This window comes from Lampris incognitus, chromosome 3 (assembly GCF_029633865.1).
Source record: "Lampris incognitus isolate fLamInc1 chromosome 3, fLamInc1.hap2, whole genome shotgun sequence".
Classification (NCBI taxonomy): Eukaryota; Metazoa; Chordata; class Actinopteri; order Lampriformes; family Lampridae; genus Lampris; species Lampris incognitus.
This window is the reverse complement of record NC_079213.1, coordinates 2,682,296-2,698,199: the sequence shown is the minus strand read 5'-3', so window position 1 is coordinate 2,698,199 and position 15,904 is coordinate 2,682,296. Positions and strand designations below refer to the sequence as shown.

At 44.6% G+C, this 15,904-nt stretch overlaps 1 protein-coding gene across 4 annotated transcripts in view; it reads right to left on the bottom strand.

Moving 5' to 3' along the window:
- The window catches only part of slc26a5 (solute carrier family 26 member 5), a 37,209-nt gene extending 21,641 nt beyond the window's left edge, over positions 1-15,568 (bottom strand). The window contains exons 1-5 of one of the 4 annotated variants that reach the window (XM_056276615.1): positions 14,894-15,568; positions 14,774-14,854; positions 13,679-14,127; positions 5,595-5,734; positions 2,489-2,599 (exon numbers count right to left, since the gene is read on the bottom strand). In XM_056276615.1, the coding sequence (XP_056132590.1) occupies positions 2,489-2,599; positions 5,595-5,734; positions 13,679-13,836 (409 nt within the window). In that variant the 5' untranslated portion in view covers positions 13,837-14,127; positions 14,774-14,854; positions 14,894-15,568. Of the gene's footprint in view, positions 1-2,488; positions 2,600-5,594; positions 5,735-13,678; positions 14,128-14,773 lie in introns of all 4 variants that reach the window. The other 3 variants (XM_056276614.1, XM_056276616.1, XM_056276617.1) reach the window with 3 other exon arrangements.
- Positions 15,569-15,904: the final 336 nt, after the last annotated feature.

The following is a 15,904-nucleotide window of genomic DNA, read 5'->3' as shown; positions in this document are numbered from 1 at the left end:
GTAACGGATGACTCGCTCCCCTCCACCATCACGGACAATTCCCCCATCGACAGCATCCGCTCGCCGGTCCCGCAGCACAAACGCTGCCCCCGTCGGCAACGTAAGCAGAGAGGGGAAGCGGGGCGGGCCACATGCTAAGCTAAGTAGCCCCCCCCCCCCCCCAGCATCCTCATGGACGAGACAAGACTCAGGCGGTCTGAAAAAATATATAAACTCCAGCGATTCAATTCATTCTTTATGAGACAGAGCAGGCTTGTACTGTCTCATCTCTCTCTCTCTCTCTCTCTCTCTCTCTCTCTCTCTCTCTCTCTCTCTCTCTCTCTCTCTCTCTCTCTCTCTCTCTCTCTATATATATATAACACTTTGTTAAAAGAAACACTCAACGGTAGGGAAAGTGCTAAAAAAAATAAGGAGCAAAATAATCCAGTGAGTCAAGTAAATTCTTTATAAGACAGTACAAGCCTGTTTCACGCCACAAGCAACCATCAGCTGTCAATAAAGCTGCTGGTGAAAGAACATATTAACAATGATTAATAATAATATTAATACTTAATAATAATAAAGAACATTACATATTAACTATAATTAATAATATTAATAATAAAGACTAACATATTAACAATCAATAATAATAATAAAGAACATAATATATTAACAATTATTAATTATAATATTAATAATTAATAATAAAGAACATAACATATTAACAATTATTAATAATATTTATAATTAATAATAATAATAATAATAAAGAACACAATATATTAACATAATTAAGTTAATATGTTTTTTCCTGTGTAGCTTTATTGACAGCTGATGATTGCTTATGGCATGAAACAGACTTGTACTGTCTCAAAGAATTACTTGACTCACTGGATTTTATATATAGATATATATATAGGGCGTTTTTTTCCCTCCGGAAACCATCAATGGTATTGGTAAGAGTGCTAAACAAATGAGGAGCGGAAAATTAAAGTTTCAAATGTAAAAAGTTTAAAGTTGAATTAAAGTTTTTTTTTCCTATGTCTATCTATCTATCTATCTATCTATCTATCTATCTATCTATCTATCTATCTATCTATATTCCTATATTATTAAATATTGTAACATATTTAATTATTATAATTAAACAATAAATTATATCAATAATTTAATATAATTAAATTCTAAATATATTATTATTATATTATCATCATTATTATGGTTATGGGTCAGAATGTTTTTGTAAAGCACTTTGAGTGGCTGTTGCAGCTAGAAAAGCGCTATATAAAATGTAACTTGATTGACTGATAATATATTAATCATAATATTATAATCTATCATGATATTAATCATAATATTATAATTATATTATTAATTATATTATAATAATATTATTGTTTATATATGTGTGTGTGTGTGTGTGTGTGTGTGTGTGGTGGGCTTTAGTTTTACTGAAATCTCAACACTGTTGTCGGGTCAGACAGCACCTCTGAGTGAAAACAGTTTCGTATCCTGGATGACCTGAACTGTGTGTTGTGTCAAACCGTGTTGTGTCAAACCTAATAGAGTTTCAATGCTGCTGAGGCTAATTTAGGCATATGAAGGTAAAAGGCTGAACCCCCCCCCCGACACACACACACACACACACAACCTCCCGCCACTGGAGAGGCTGAGACGACTGGCATTTGGAGCTGGTCTGTAAAATGCTTGGCACAGACTGTGGAAATTAATCCGCTGGAGAGGGGGAAAGAGCAGCGGCTGTTCAGACATGAAGGGACATGGTAGTAAACGAAGGTCTGCTTCACTTTGAAAGCTGTGTTGTTTGTAAGGCGTTCTGGTCTAACTGCCATGTTAACACCTGTGCTGCAACAGTTCAGTAGATACTGCGCAGCCTCACTGGTTAGCATGCAGACATCTACAGACACAGGAAATCAGAGTTGGCACAGAGTAAAAATAAATGCTTTGAGTGGAAAAAAAGGAAATGTGTGCCTTCATTTCAATGAGAGACATCAATTTTAGAGGAAATCTCAACAATATGACAACATCCCCGTTTCCTTTAATACATCTGCCAACGTGTCACCCCTGCTGGTTGAACATGTCCAACGCTTTAGTTCAAAGATAGGTCATGTGTGTAAAAAAAAAGACTGAATATTTTCAACCCACTTATCAGAGACAGCCTGATCCCAACCAAGCTTTTCTCCTGTGCTCGAGGAACACACCCGAGAAAAGAAAAAAAACAAAAACAAAAGAAGAACAAAAAAGTTCTGTATCTAAGCATTTTTATAGGATAAGACAGGGACGCCGGGGTTTGAGGGCAAATTTAAACACATTGTTTTAGTCATTTGTTAACATTCACACTGTAGAATGCCAACTGACAGGTCAACTGGAGGAGTGAGATCGGGTTCATGTCTGGCCACCAGAAGCAAACACACTGTGGATAAATCATATCCAAATACAATCAAAAGCATACTGTAAACAGAACGGCTGGTCTGGGATCAGTTCTTACCGATAGATATGTGTCTGGACGTGCCGAAGAAAGTGTAGAGCAGAACCGGGTAAAAAGAGGAATAGAGGCCATAGACCGGGGGCACAGCAGCCAGCATAGCATAGGCAAGACCTGAAAAAAAGAGAATGAGAGAGAGAGAGAAGAATTAATCTCAACACTAAATCATCTTTGAAATACTGTTGAAATTATGATCAGTCTTTGTTCAGCTGTAGCTGCCGTGTACTTTGGTCAGACTGCTTCTAACCAGGTCCTATCGGTAAAGTCTGAGCACTCCCTGAGCTTGGTATCTCAGGATCTGCCCTCCACTGGTTCAAGTCCTACCTCTAGGGGAGATTTTTTAGAGTATCTTGGAGGGGAGAAGTGTCCGAACTGCATGGCTTATCCACAGGGGTACCTCAAGGGTCAGTGCTCGGTCCCCTTCTCTTCTCAATATACACCTCCTCACTTGGTGCAATCATCCGCTCCCTCGGTTTCTCATACCGTTGCTACTATGCTGACGATACCCAGTTCTTCCTATCATTCCCCACCAGATGACCTCACAGTCTCAGCACGGATATCGTCATGCTTTGCTGATATAGCTGCATGGATGAAAGAACGGCATCTTCAGCTTAGCCTATCTAAGACTGAGCTCCTTGTCATCCCAGCCAGTCCATCCTTAGAACAAAAGATCAATATCCAGCTTGGATCAACCCAACTCATGCTCACAAAGTCTGCCCGAAACCTGGGTGTCATGACTGATGACCAACTAACCTTTAAGGTTCACGTGGCCTCAGTTGTTCAGTCTTGCCAGTTTGCCCTGTACAACATCAGGAAAATTAGACCCTACATGTCTGAGCATGCAGCACAACTCCTGATGCAGGCTCTTGTAATATCACGCATTGACTACTGCAACTCCTTACTGGCAGGTCTCCCTGCATGCACTTCCAAACCTCTGCAAATGATCCAGAACACAGCGGTGCATCTGGTCCTCAATCAACCCAAAACAGCACATGCCACTCCACTGTTCATATCCATGCACTGGCTCCCAGTTGCTGCCCGCATCAAATTCAAAACCTTAATGCTCACTGACAAAACAGCAACTAAAACGGCTCCCGCCTACCTGAACTCCCCCATTCAGGTCTACACTCAGTTTCACTTACTATGCTCTGCCAATGAAAGGCGCCTGGCTTCTGCCACAACGGGGCCCTAAGTCACTAGCCAGACTCTTCTCTTTAGTTTCCCAGTGGTGGAACGAGTTACCAAAGTCCATTCGATCCGCTGAGTCCCTCTCCATCTTTAAGAAGAAGCCAAAGACCCAGCTCTTTCTCCAACACCTCCACACCTGACGGTGTTAAAAAAAATCGCTTTTATGGACCCTGTGCACTGCCTGTTGACACCTATATCCTATCGGACTTGAACCTAGTTTTTTTGACACTTACTTACATTGTCGCCTCCTTACTAGATCCTTGCTTGTGTTGTATTAACTCTCAGATGTACGTCACTTTGGATAAAAGCATCTGCTAAATGAAATTGTAAATTGTAAATTGTAATACATCTTGACCAGAGGGGGCTATTTACAACATGTCATATGTATTCTTGCACCATGCTGTTAAGTGTTCATGAGAGAGATGGCCTGTGGGAAAAAAATGTTCATATGTCTGGTGGGTTTTGGTGCACATTTCTCTGTAGCACTTGTTAGAGGGTAGGAGTTCAAACAGACTGTGTACTGGGTGTGGGGGTTTGTGCTGATTCTACCCACCCGTTTCCAGGCTCACCCTACAAGTCCTGTAGAGTGAGAAAGGGAGCAGCAATGATTTTTCTTCTGCTGATCTTACTGTTTGCTGCAGTGTGGAAGAACTTCCTCGCTGGTGGACCAGTCAGACAGAAGCATCAAACATGCTCAACTAGCGAAACATAGCAATCTAACTGACAGGGGAAATCTTCGAGATCGCCATTTTGAAGAGAGATGGAAACAGATTCTTGACAACCTTTCTCTATTTTCCCATCCAATGTTTTTATATCGATGACATCTTTAACCACATTGATGTATACATAAAAAAAATGCAATTATGCAACCAAGTGCTGTGCGATACAGCTTAATTGTATAATGAAGTTTTAAGTGGTTATTTGTAATTTTTCAGGTAGAAAATGCCATATGACAACTTTTCTTGCTAGCATTTTTGTAACAAACGCCATTCAATGTATCAGCAGTCTGTAATTGCCCTTTATAAATAAGCTATTTCATATTGGCACTAGCAGGGTCTACCATTCCCAGCTAGTGTTCAGATATAGTGGAGTCTGAACAGGACATGTGTTGAGTCTGCCACAAAAGAATAAGAAAAAGAAGAAGAGGAAAGTCGCATGTTGAATGCAGAGAAGCTAGCTAAACATTACCTTCGATTTAATTATGTTCAATGTTTAATACGGATTGGTATGTTGTTCAATATTACTGTGTCAGATGACATTTTTGATTAGTTTCCTTTCTCCAAAAATAAACGCGTTACTGCTGGATTATTTTGCCAATGTTAAACCAAAATCTGTAGCCATCAGAAATTGTGTTCTACATGTGAACATTTTCTGCGTGATCAGGATCACGTTTGTTTCAAATGGAACTCAAGGATTGGTGGTATGAACACAAACTCAGAAGTGAAAGTAAGGATAATGTCTTTAAACTGATAATAAAAGCAAGCTGGTCACAACTAACAGCATATGCCTTCACATTCAGAGATGACAGGCAAGATTTCTCAACCTTGAATTTGCCAAAATACATACGTCTGAATGTCCAAGGTGGAGTTCCTCCATCTAGGGCAGTGGTGGCTAACCATGTACCATGGAGAGCCAGGTGTATGCAGATTTTCATTCCAACCTGACTCCACACCAGGTGGTTTTACTGATACATTCTCCCTCTTTGGTTGGAGGGCTGCTAATCAGTGAAATCACCTGGTGTGGAGTCCGGCTGGAATGAAAACCTGCACACACATGGCTCTCCATGGCACATGGTTAGCCACCCCTGATCTAGGGGGAAATCTGGTGTATTATTCCTTCTAGGATGTCAAAGATTTCTACTTCACAAGTTGAATGAAATACAGCACAATGCCCTGTGACCTTGAGGAAATGCGGCACTGACCTTGAGGAAGCTGCACGACGCCGGTGCTGAGACCAGACACCACGTCATGAAACAGGTACTTCTTAACCGGATAGGATGGAAGCCAAGTAAGGATAGGTAGGAAATTGAGAGCCAGGGCTTTAGCCTTCACTGATGAACACCTACAGCAACACAGTGAAGATTTAGGATTACTTATAATGGGAGATACAGGGAGAGAAAACAGGGATAAAGTAATGAATTCATCATAGCAGCCAAGCAGATAGCATTGATCCCAGAAAGTTGAATCAATTCATCTGGACACAACGTTTTGATGAGAGAAATGTTTCATCACTCAACTAAGTAACCTCTTCAGGGCCTTGAAACACCAGGCCGACAGTTGGCCATCGGCCAATGTCGGGCCGTCGGTGCGCATTAGTGACCCTAGTTTTTGTGGTGTGTCCCACACCCTCGGCACTCATCAGGCTCCTGTTGGCAGCTTTTCGGCCAATTCAGCATGTTGAATCGGCTGAGCCCGTTGGTGAGAGAGATCACTCTGATTGGCTGTCCAGCTTAGCGAATCAGTGCAGAACGTACCTGCTAGTTGGCTGTCAGCTGTAGTCTTTGTAGTGTGCTCAAGTGCTACTTTTTGGCCCAGATGGCAGGCGATGTGAGGCGACGCAACAGTTGGCCTTCATTGCCGCTAGTCGGTTTGGTGTGTCTGGGCCCTCAGTCTCAACTGACTGCAGGTATCCCCACCCTTATAAACAATACAGTGGCATAACGACTGAAACCAATGATCGGTTTCATATGCAAATAGCCATGATCATTAACTATGACACGATCACTGGCCAGAGGACCAGCAGCCAATAGGTGATATTTCTCTATCGGCCTGCAATCAGCAAGTATGAGTTGCACCTGCGTATTGGTTGGCCGGTGATGATGTGCACTTGTGCTGGGGACTATTTAATGGGTTGTTTGCAGACATTTGTCGAGTCTTGGAGAGGTTTCACGTCGGTCTGCGGAAGCTCTTGTATCCTGAACCCTCTTCTGCCTCCTCTGTGTGAGTGTTGCGCTTAGTTTATTATTTTATTTTTATTCGAGTTCGCATTATTGCCTGCCCTATTTGGCAGTAGTCTTTTGTTATTGTGTGCTTTGCTGAAGTCCAGTAAAGACACTGTGTACTTTACCAACGGCCTCTGCCTCTTCTCTGCAATTGAGTCCAAATATACCGTGTTACAAACTAGAGTTATAATGGTCATGTGTACTAGTCACAGAGGATTCAGGAAATGTTGCAATCACAGCATTGTAAGATGGCGACAGATGTCTGCCATCTTACGCGCTAGTCACTCATACTCGCACACAAGTTTAAGGCAATTCTCACGGAAATGAGGCATAATCCAGGTCACTCATCTAAGTGACTTTGTTAGTCTCAACTGACTGCAGGTATTCCCAACCTTATAAACGGCACTATGCTGTTTATATGGGTGGGGATACCTGCAATACATGCTTAATACTTAATATTTTGATGACTTAAAATGTCACCAAAACATACTGGAATCACTTTACCTTACATTGTAAGATGTAAAAAGCTGTACTTTGAATCAAATTAGACAAAAACTAGAAATAATGTTCTTTATTAGACAGTAAGCAAACAGTTAAATCCTAATTAGACACCATACACCAAGATGGGCAGCACGGTGGCTCAATGGTTAGCGTTGTTGCCTCACAGCAAGAGGGTCCTGGGTCCAAACCCTGGGGTCGTTCAAACTTGGGGGTCATCCCAGGTCATCCGCTATGTTCTCCCCGTGTCTGCCGTGGATTTTCTCCGGGTGCTCCGGTTTCCTCCACCATCAAAAAGACCTTCATGTTAGGGGTAATACTCCTGTCTGTGCCCCTGAGCAAGGCAAGGGAAAGAAGAACTGAAGTTGGTCCCCGGGTGCTGCATGGTGGCTGCCCACTGCTCCTAGCTACACAGCTAGGATGGGTAACATGCAGAGCGTAATTTCCCTACACGATCACTGAAATATATCAAAATCGGTCTATTCCATTACGTGCCAGCATGGGGATCACCAGGTTCGAATCCCCATGTTGCTTCCGGCTTGGTCGGGCGTCCCTACAGACACAATTGGCCGTGTCTGTGGGTGGGAAGCCGGATGTGGGTATGTGTCCTGGTTGTTGTACTAGCGCCTCCTCTGGTCGGTCGGGGCGCCTGTTTGGGGAGGGAGGGGGAACTGGGGGGAATAGCATGATTCTCCCATGCGCTATGTCCCCCCTGGTGAAACTCCTCACTGTCAGGTGAAAAGAAGCGGCTGGTGACTCCACATGTATGGGAGGAGGCATGTGGTAGTCTGCAGCCCTTCCCGGATTGGCAGAGGGGCTAGAGCAGCAATCAGGACGGCTCGGAAGAGTGGGGTAATTGGCTGTGAACAATTGGGGAGGAAAAAAAAAGGGGGGGAAATAAAAAAAATAAAAAAAAATATATACACTACCGTTCAAAAGTTTGGGATCACCCAAACAATTTCGTGTTTTCCATGAAAAGTCACACTTATTCACCACCATATGTTGTGAAATGAATAGAAAATAGAGTCAAGACATTGACAAGGTTAGAAATAATGATTTGTATTTGAAATAAGATTTTTTTTACATCAAACTTTGCTTTCGTCAAAGAATCCTCCATTTGCAGCAATTACAGCATTGCAGACCTTTGGCATTCTAGCTGTTAATTTGTTGAGGTAATCTGGAGAAATTGCACCCCACGCTTCCAGAAGCAGCTCCCACAAGTTGGATTGGTTGGATGGGCACTTCTTTGAGCAGATTGAGTTTCTGGAGCATCACATTTGTGGGGTCAATTAAACGCTCAAAATGGCCAGAAAAAGAGAACTTTCATCTGAAACTCGACAGTCTATTCTTGTTCTTAGAAATGAAGGCTATTCCATGCGAGAAATTGCTAAGAAATTGAAGATTTCCTACACCGGTGTGTACTACTCCCTTCAGAGGACAGCACAAACAGGCTCTAACAGGTACTATTTGATGAAGATGCCAGTTGGGGACCTGTGAGGCGTCTGTTTCTCAAACTAGAGACTCTAATGTACTTATCTTCTTGCTCAGTTGTGCAACGCGGCCTCCCACTTCTTTTTCTACTCTGATTAGAGCCTGTTTGTGCTGTCCTCTGAAGGGAGTAGTACACACCGGTGTAGGAAATCTTCAATTTCTTAGCAATTTCTCGCATGGAATAGCCTTCATTTCTAAGAACAAGAATAGACTGTCGAGTTTCAGATGAAAGTTCTCTTTTTCTGGCCATTTTGGGCGTTTAATTGACCCCACAAATGTGATGCTCCAGAAACTCAATCTGCTCAAAGAAGTGCCCATCCAACCAATCCAACTTGTGGGAGCTGCTTCTGGAAGCGTGGGGTGCAATTTCTCCAGATTACCTCAACAAATTAACAGCTAGAATGCCAAAGGTCTGCAATGCTGTAATTGCTGCAAATGGAGGATTCTTTGACGAAAGCAAAGTTTGATGTAAAAAAAATCTTATTTCAAATACAAATCATTATTTCTAACCTTGTCAATGTCTTGACTCTATTTTCTATTCATTTCACAACATATGGTGGTGAATAAGTGTGACTTTTCATGGAAAACACAAAATTGTTTGGGTGATCCCAAACTTTTGAACGGTAGTGTATATACATGTGTGACATCTTGACCAGAAGGAGCTGTTCACAAAGTGTCAGGTTTACATAAGTGTCCATTATTGCACCATGTTTTTAAGTGTTCACTAGAGAGATGGGATGTGGGAAAAACGGTTCCTGTGTCCGGTGGATTTGGTGCACATAACTCTGCAGCGCTTGCCAGAGGGTAGGAGTTCAAACAGACTGTGTCCTGGGTGTGGGAGGGTCTGTGGTGATTCTCTTGTCATATTCTCACACTCTGTAATAAAAGATCCTTCTTGCACTTCAAGGCAAATACCAGTGAATTTATTACAGTGACCATATCATGCTCATTCCATTTCTATTCTTTTTTACTCTGGAGCTCCATTAGAGTAGCTTTGCATGACTCAGTTAAAAAATAAAAATCCTTATTTATCTTAAACTGGCCATTTCTGTAGCCCTTCAGTTCATTATCTGTCTGAAACAATCTGTTTAGCTTGTTTTAGCTGTCTCTTTAAGGCCCCTTTCCCTAAATCTCCACTGCTTTCTTCTAATTGGCCAACTTCTGGAAGCCCACCAAGGGGAAGCGGTCAGGGCTTTGAGCGCCACCACATCCTCAGGGGGGGAAACAAAATTCGATGGAAAACAGAGTTTGATACATCATCGGTGCAGGAGGTTCCATAGCACACTATAGACCTATTAAGTAACTTAATTTCTTGTTCTTGATTGGAAATGGCAACTTCTCAGATTCAGCCGAAATAAAGGCATGTAATCTGACTGCTTGGTGCACGGCTTTATTGTTTCGAGCGAACCACCGTTAGCTCTCTAAATAACTTTAGCTTCGTTGTATACGCCCATTGTCTGCACTGAAACTGTACTCACAAGCCATTTGGTCCGATTACAGATACAAGACAAACATTTTAGAGACATAATGTTACTTGCAGCTTGCGCTTCTGACTCCTCATCACAGCCCTGTACAGATGGAACAGCCCTGTCTTTTAGAACCAGCCTAGCTGAAAGTCCAGCCTGAACAAATAAACACGCTGAACAAATGAAAAATCCAGCATTGAACTGTGCCTGGTTCAGGAAGCAGTCCTCAGTAAAATGAAGAGGACACCATAAAAGGTTGGGGTTGTACTGCTGAAGAATAGTGGTAAAAAGGAAGTTTAATCACCAAATCTCCCTTTTGTATTCCTTTGGAAGTCCATACAAAGAGAATGTGCCTTCGCACTGTACTAGAAAAATACAGAACTACATGTTCCTAGTTAGATGTCATGTACTGCTCACATGTTTTGCCTACAACTTATGTTTTGCCTACAACTGAGCCTTCCACAGATGTCAGCGCGTCCTTATATTTCTGAGTAAGGTCGCATCGGGCTGATATCAGTTAGGGCAGCTTAGACAACATCTACACTTGTATCTCTATAAAAACGTTGTATTCCTCCTGTTTAGGGCTCTCTATTCTCTCTCTTCTTCCTACCCATATGAGGCCAGCCCATTTGCAAACGCTGAATTAAACGTACTCAGAAAGACAAAACCAACTCAGGATTTTCTTTTCTTTTTTTGAGGGGGTGGGGTGTTCCCTTTTTTCTCCCCAACTGTATCCGTCCAATTACCCCACTCTTTCGAGCCGTTCCAGTCGCTGCTCCACCCCCTCTGCTGATCCGGGGAGGACTGCAGGCTACCACATGCCTCCTCTGATACATGTGGAGTCGCCAGCCGCTTCTTTTCACCTGACAGTGAGGAGTTTCACCAGAGGGACGTAGTGCGTGGGAGGATCACACTATTCCCCTCAGTTCAGGTGCCCCGACCGACAAGAGGAGGTGCTAGTGCAGCAACCAGGACACACACCCACACCTTTCTTAAATGTGGGAACCACCACCCCGGTCTGCCACTCCACAGGTACTGTCCCCAACCTCCACGCGACACTGAAGAGGCGTATCAGCCAAGACAGCCCAGCAATATCCTGAACCTTCAGCATCTCAGAGTGAATCTCATCCACACCCGGCGCCTTGCCACCGAGGAGCCTCTTAACTACCTCAGAGACCTTTGCCAGGGATATGGGTGGCACTTCCCCCGAATCTTCAGACTCTACCTCTTCCCCTGAGGACGTGTTAGCCGGGTTCAGGAGCTCCTCAAAGTGTTCTTTCCACCGCCCGACAACATCCCCAGTCTGGGTCAGCAGTTCCCCTCCCCAGCTGAACACAGCCAGAGTCAAGCCCTGCTGTTAATTTAGACAACAAAATTGTGTGTCTCAATATGACTATCTGAATTTCATCTGGATACGTTACCGAGGACAGATGATAAAAGGTAATATTGAATCAATGCCCAGACATAACAAACAGATTCAAAAGAGTCGACTTCTGTCCTCGAGGAGTAGTTTTTAATCCGACACTGCTGAGGACCAGCAGAACAGAGATTTTAGCACATAGAGAAGCATCCATCCATCCATTATCCGAACCGCTTATCCTGCTGTCAGGGTCGCGGGGATGCTGGAGCCTATCCCAGCAGTCACTGGCAGCATGTGGGGAGACACCCTGGACAGACTGGCTAGTCCATCACAGGGCCGACACACACTCACACACACACACCTAGGGACAATTTATTACGGCCGATTCACCTGACCTACAGGTCTTTGGACTGTGGGAGGAAACCGGAGCCCCCGGAGGAAACCCACACAGACACGGGGAGAACATGCAAACTCCACACAGAGGACGACCCGGGACGACCCCCAAGGTTGGACTACCCCGGGACTCGAACCCTGGACCTTCTTGCTGTGAGGCGACCGCGCTAACCACTGCATTACCATTATTATTATTATTATTATCATTATTATTATTCCTAACACAGTAATACTGCAATACCTCAGCAAGATAATGACTTGTTTCCCCTGTTGTCTACGATCAGCACTAATGTTCGTGTAAACTGCCAGTCTGGTTTTGTTTAAAGATTATCCCTTTGGCAAGGAGGTGACTACACAGGCACTTCAATAGTTAAAAAGTAGAAGATATAGCTGTGTATAACAAAAAATCTAAGACCAGTCCATATTTTTTTTTCAACAGAGCAGCACAGGAATGACAAAATATCTATCAATGCCATCCATCATCCGGACCGCTCATCCTGCTCTCGGGATAGGCTCTGCTGGAGCCTATCCCAGCAGTCATTGGGCGGCAGGCGGGGAGACACCCTGGACAGGCCGCCAGGCCATCACAGATCTATCAATGCCTTTCTACTGAATGTGTCTTTAGTAGTGTAGTGTGTTCAGTTTTTTTTTAAGGGTTAAGTGAAATGAAGAAAGGTAGAGAAGCAAATCAGCAAAATCAGCTTTTGACGGAGGAAACTGTTGGATGAGACAGGGAGTCACCCTCTGTGTGTGTGTGTGTGTGTGTGTGTGTGTGTGTGTGTGTGTGTGTGTGTGTGTGTGTGTGTGTGTGTCAGTGATAAAGGCAATGATCTGTTTATCATTCCACCTCAAAAAGAGATAATTACCATCCCAAAGACGACAGCTTCAGTTCAAATCACGTTCAGAAGTTGAAAAGGTCAACTGACAGCCTATCAGTTTGCACACAGCAGGAGTTTGTCTTGCTGGTTTGTTCACAGTGACCACATTATTTTACGGCCAAAGTAGCAGATAAAGACTTTTTTTTGAGATTGTGGCAGACTGGGGTATGGACCAGCTACCCCCAGTTATTCTAATTAACTCAGATTGATTGCACATTCCAAACAAAGATGCACCAGAGACAGCTACGCTGGCCAGGAGATGTTCTGCCGCGGGCCGACGGCGATCAGTCGCTGTGGAACTACAGCCGGTGCCCAGCCCAGCCCAGCCGACCAGCATCCCTACCAGGAGCAACGGCAGCAATCCCTGTGGGCCGTAGTCCACATGACAGCCTCTCCCAGTCCAAGAGGTTGAAAAGGCAAGGAGTCGCTTCGTGGAGGGGACCAGGGGAAGGGGCATCATCCCCCACTTCCCCGCTGTGCTTCCCTGGCAGAGCGACATCTTCTCCCTGGTGTAGCTCTCCAAGCAGACAGTCTTCTCACCTTCGTGCCTTTTGGCGGCCAGGCCCGTGTCCTTTCCCTGTGCTGAAGCACCCCGCACAGGCCCCGACTGGGGCAAACCAACATCATAGCTGGGGCTCCCCGGTGAAGACACAGACACAAATGGTCTATGAGGGCACAACAGCCCATTTATTAAAACCAAGACTTTGAAAACACCTGCGTTTCAACCATGTTAAAAAGAGTAAAAGGAAACGTTCATTAAGTCTTTTCGGTGGAGAGGGATCCTTGTGGGTCTGCGTCCCCAAGCCTTTAGCTGTCTCCCTGGCTCTGGTGCATCTTAATTTGCGATGTGGAACCAATTTCTCTCTTCCACATCATCTGCCACAGACAGTTTTCACTTCAGGACTCACACCAGCTGGTGGAAAAGAGTTAAATCTAAATGAAAGGTATTGATAGACAACCATGTGGTTCTGTACTTACTGGACATGCTGTGCCAGTCTCTGGCGCAGGGTGATGGGACATCTCTCCTTGCGGTGGAGGAGCTGCGAGTGGAGGTATTCTTCGTCGTAGACCGGCCGCTCTACGTGGTATATCAAGCAGGGAGCCACGTCCTCCTGGGCTGTGGCTTCATGCTCCATGGCTGCGACTGAGGATTCGGATTTGACGGTGAGAGGAGGTCCTAGTATCCTCTCCCACTCGGTTTAGACAAATCTGATGAGAAATTGTCTTTACTTTATTGTGTCCCTTTAAGGCACTTCAGTAGGGCAAACGCTGACTGGATCAAAGACAGGCTGGAGGAGGGTGGATGCCTCACTTCTATTTCCTCAATCTTTCATGCTTTTTTTCCTTCCTGGTAACAACCTTGCTGAGACGTCCTCTCGTTTGTTTACATACCACCTTTTCTTTCTCCCTCCCTGTCGTTCCCCTTTCTGTTTGGGAAGAAAGGGGGGGAAAAGACAGTCAGTGTGACTTAACACTGGCGCCGTCCAGTTTGGTTTCCATTAGTCATAATACCCAATGTTTTCTTTGACTAGAATGAATATAGATAATGGATTTGCTGTTTCCTGCACTGCAGCTGATAAGAAGGAATTCAGGGTTGATTTAAGTGACTAATAACTGTGAGCAGGTTTTGCCCCTGACTACTGTGTGGAAATAAAGGCTCGTGCTGTAACTGTCCATCTTTCCAGCTTCTCTCCCTGCATCGCAGGGGTTGTACATAACATTGTTAATTCAAAATTGCACTAAGAATATTCAACAAAATCGAAGTTATAAGGGAAAGAAGTAATCTCCCATAGTTGGAGAATAATGTTCACCAAACGAATCAGAAAAGAGAAGGCTTTCAGAGTCTGCAGCAGGTCCTGTATGAAAGGATGAGCATGCATTCAGTGAGCAGACCATATACAACGGTGCTGGTATATTCGCATTTCTGCAACCTTCCTATAGAATGTCAGGCTCAATGTCAACGTCTCAATGTCTCCCACAAGTTGACAGGAAACGAAACTGCTGGAGTGAATATAAGTCACCATGTCAAATGTGTGCAAAAATATATATAATCTGACTGCTGGGATATACTACCTTACTGGTTCTTCTTCTTCCAGCTTTTTCCTTTACTACCTCACTGGTTCTTCTTCTTCTTCCAGCTTTTTCCTTTACTACCTCACTGGTTCTTCTTCTTCCAGCTTTTTCCTTTACTACCTCACTGGTTCTTCTTCCAGCTTTTTCCTTTACTACCTCACTGGTTCTTCTTCTTCTTCCAGCTTTTTCCCTGACTACCTCACTGGTTCTTCTTCTTCCAGCTTTTTCCTTTACTACCTCACTGGTTCTTCTTCTTCCAGCTTTTTCTCTGACTACCTCACTGGTTCTTCTTCTTCTCTCAGTTTTTGTCCTTACCACCTTATTGGTTCTTCTTCTTCTTCTTCTTCTTCCAGCTTTTTGCCCTTACCGCCTTAGTTATTAGGCCCACATGGACTGGTTTTATTTGGTATTCTCCCGTCAGCAGGTGACATTTCTGATTTACGCCGGCGTGCTGAGCCTGAGACAGCCCGGATATGTATGCCGTTTGAATTACAGCCTGAAGCTCGTCCAGTGTCCTTCCATGTACGCGTCACATCAGCAACCCGCGACCAGCGCCGCATTTAGGGGAACAATCCGTCCCCGTCTTGTCGTAACGCACCAGTCTGCAGATAAAGTGGCTTTTCTTACCGCTTTCAGTCCTTTTGTGATGCCGCCGGATGAGAATCCGACTTCACCGACCGAGCGGACACACACACCGACACACACGCGGACACACACACACGGACACACACGGAGCCGCCGTTAAACTTTAACTTGGACACGGGTAACGTCCTTCAGCAGCAGCCGGCGGTTGGACGCCACACACTCGCAGCGAGCAGGGAAGAGGAAGTGGGTGGAGACTCCTTGCGTCACCCTGACGTCATCGCCCGGCGGTGTCATGGTGATGAGACTGACTGACGGCCGAGGGAAGACGTAGCGCTGTGGAAGTGACGGCGCTCGCTTGCTTCTTGTGTTCCGTGGCTTCTCCGTCATACTGCCGCGGTCACCGACGTCCACGTTTGATCTGGACTGACGTTTCCCACGGTAACCCGGGAAACGGGGACCCGCGCCACACCACGAGCGCCAAGGCGGCGACTTCTAACGGGGACATGGCTGTTTTAACGGTGTCTAACGGGGGACATGGCTGTTTTA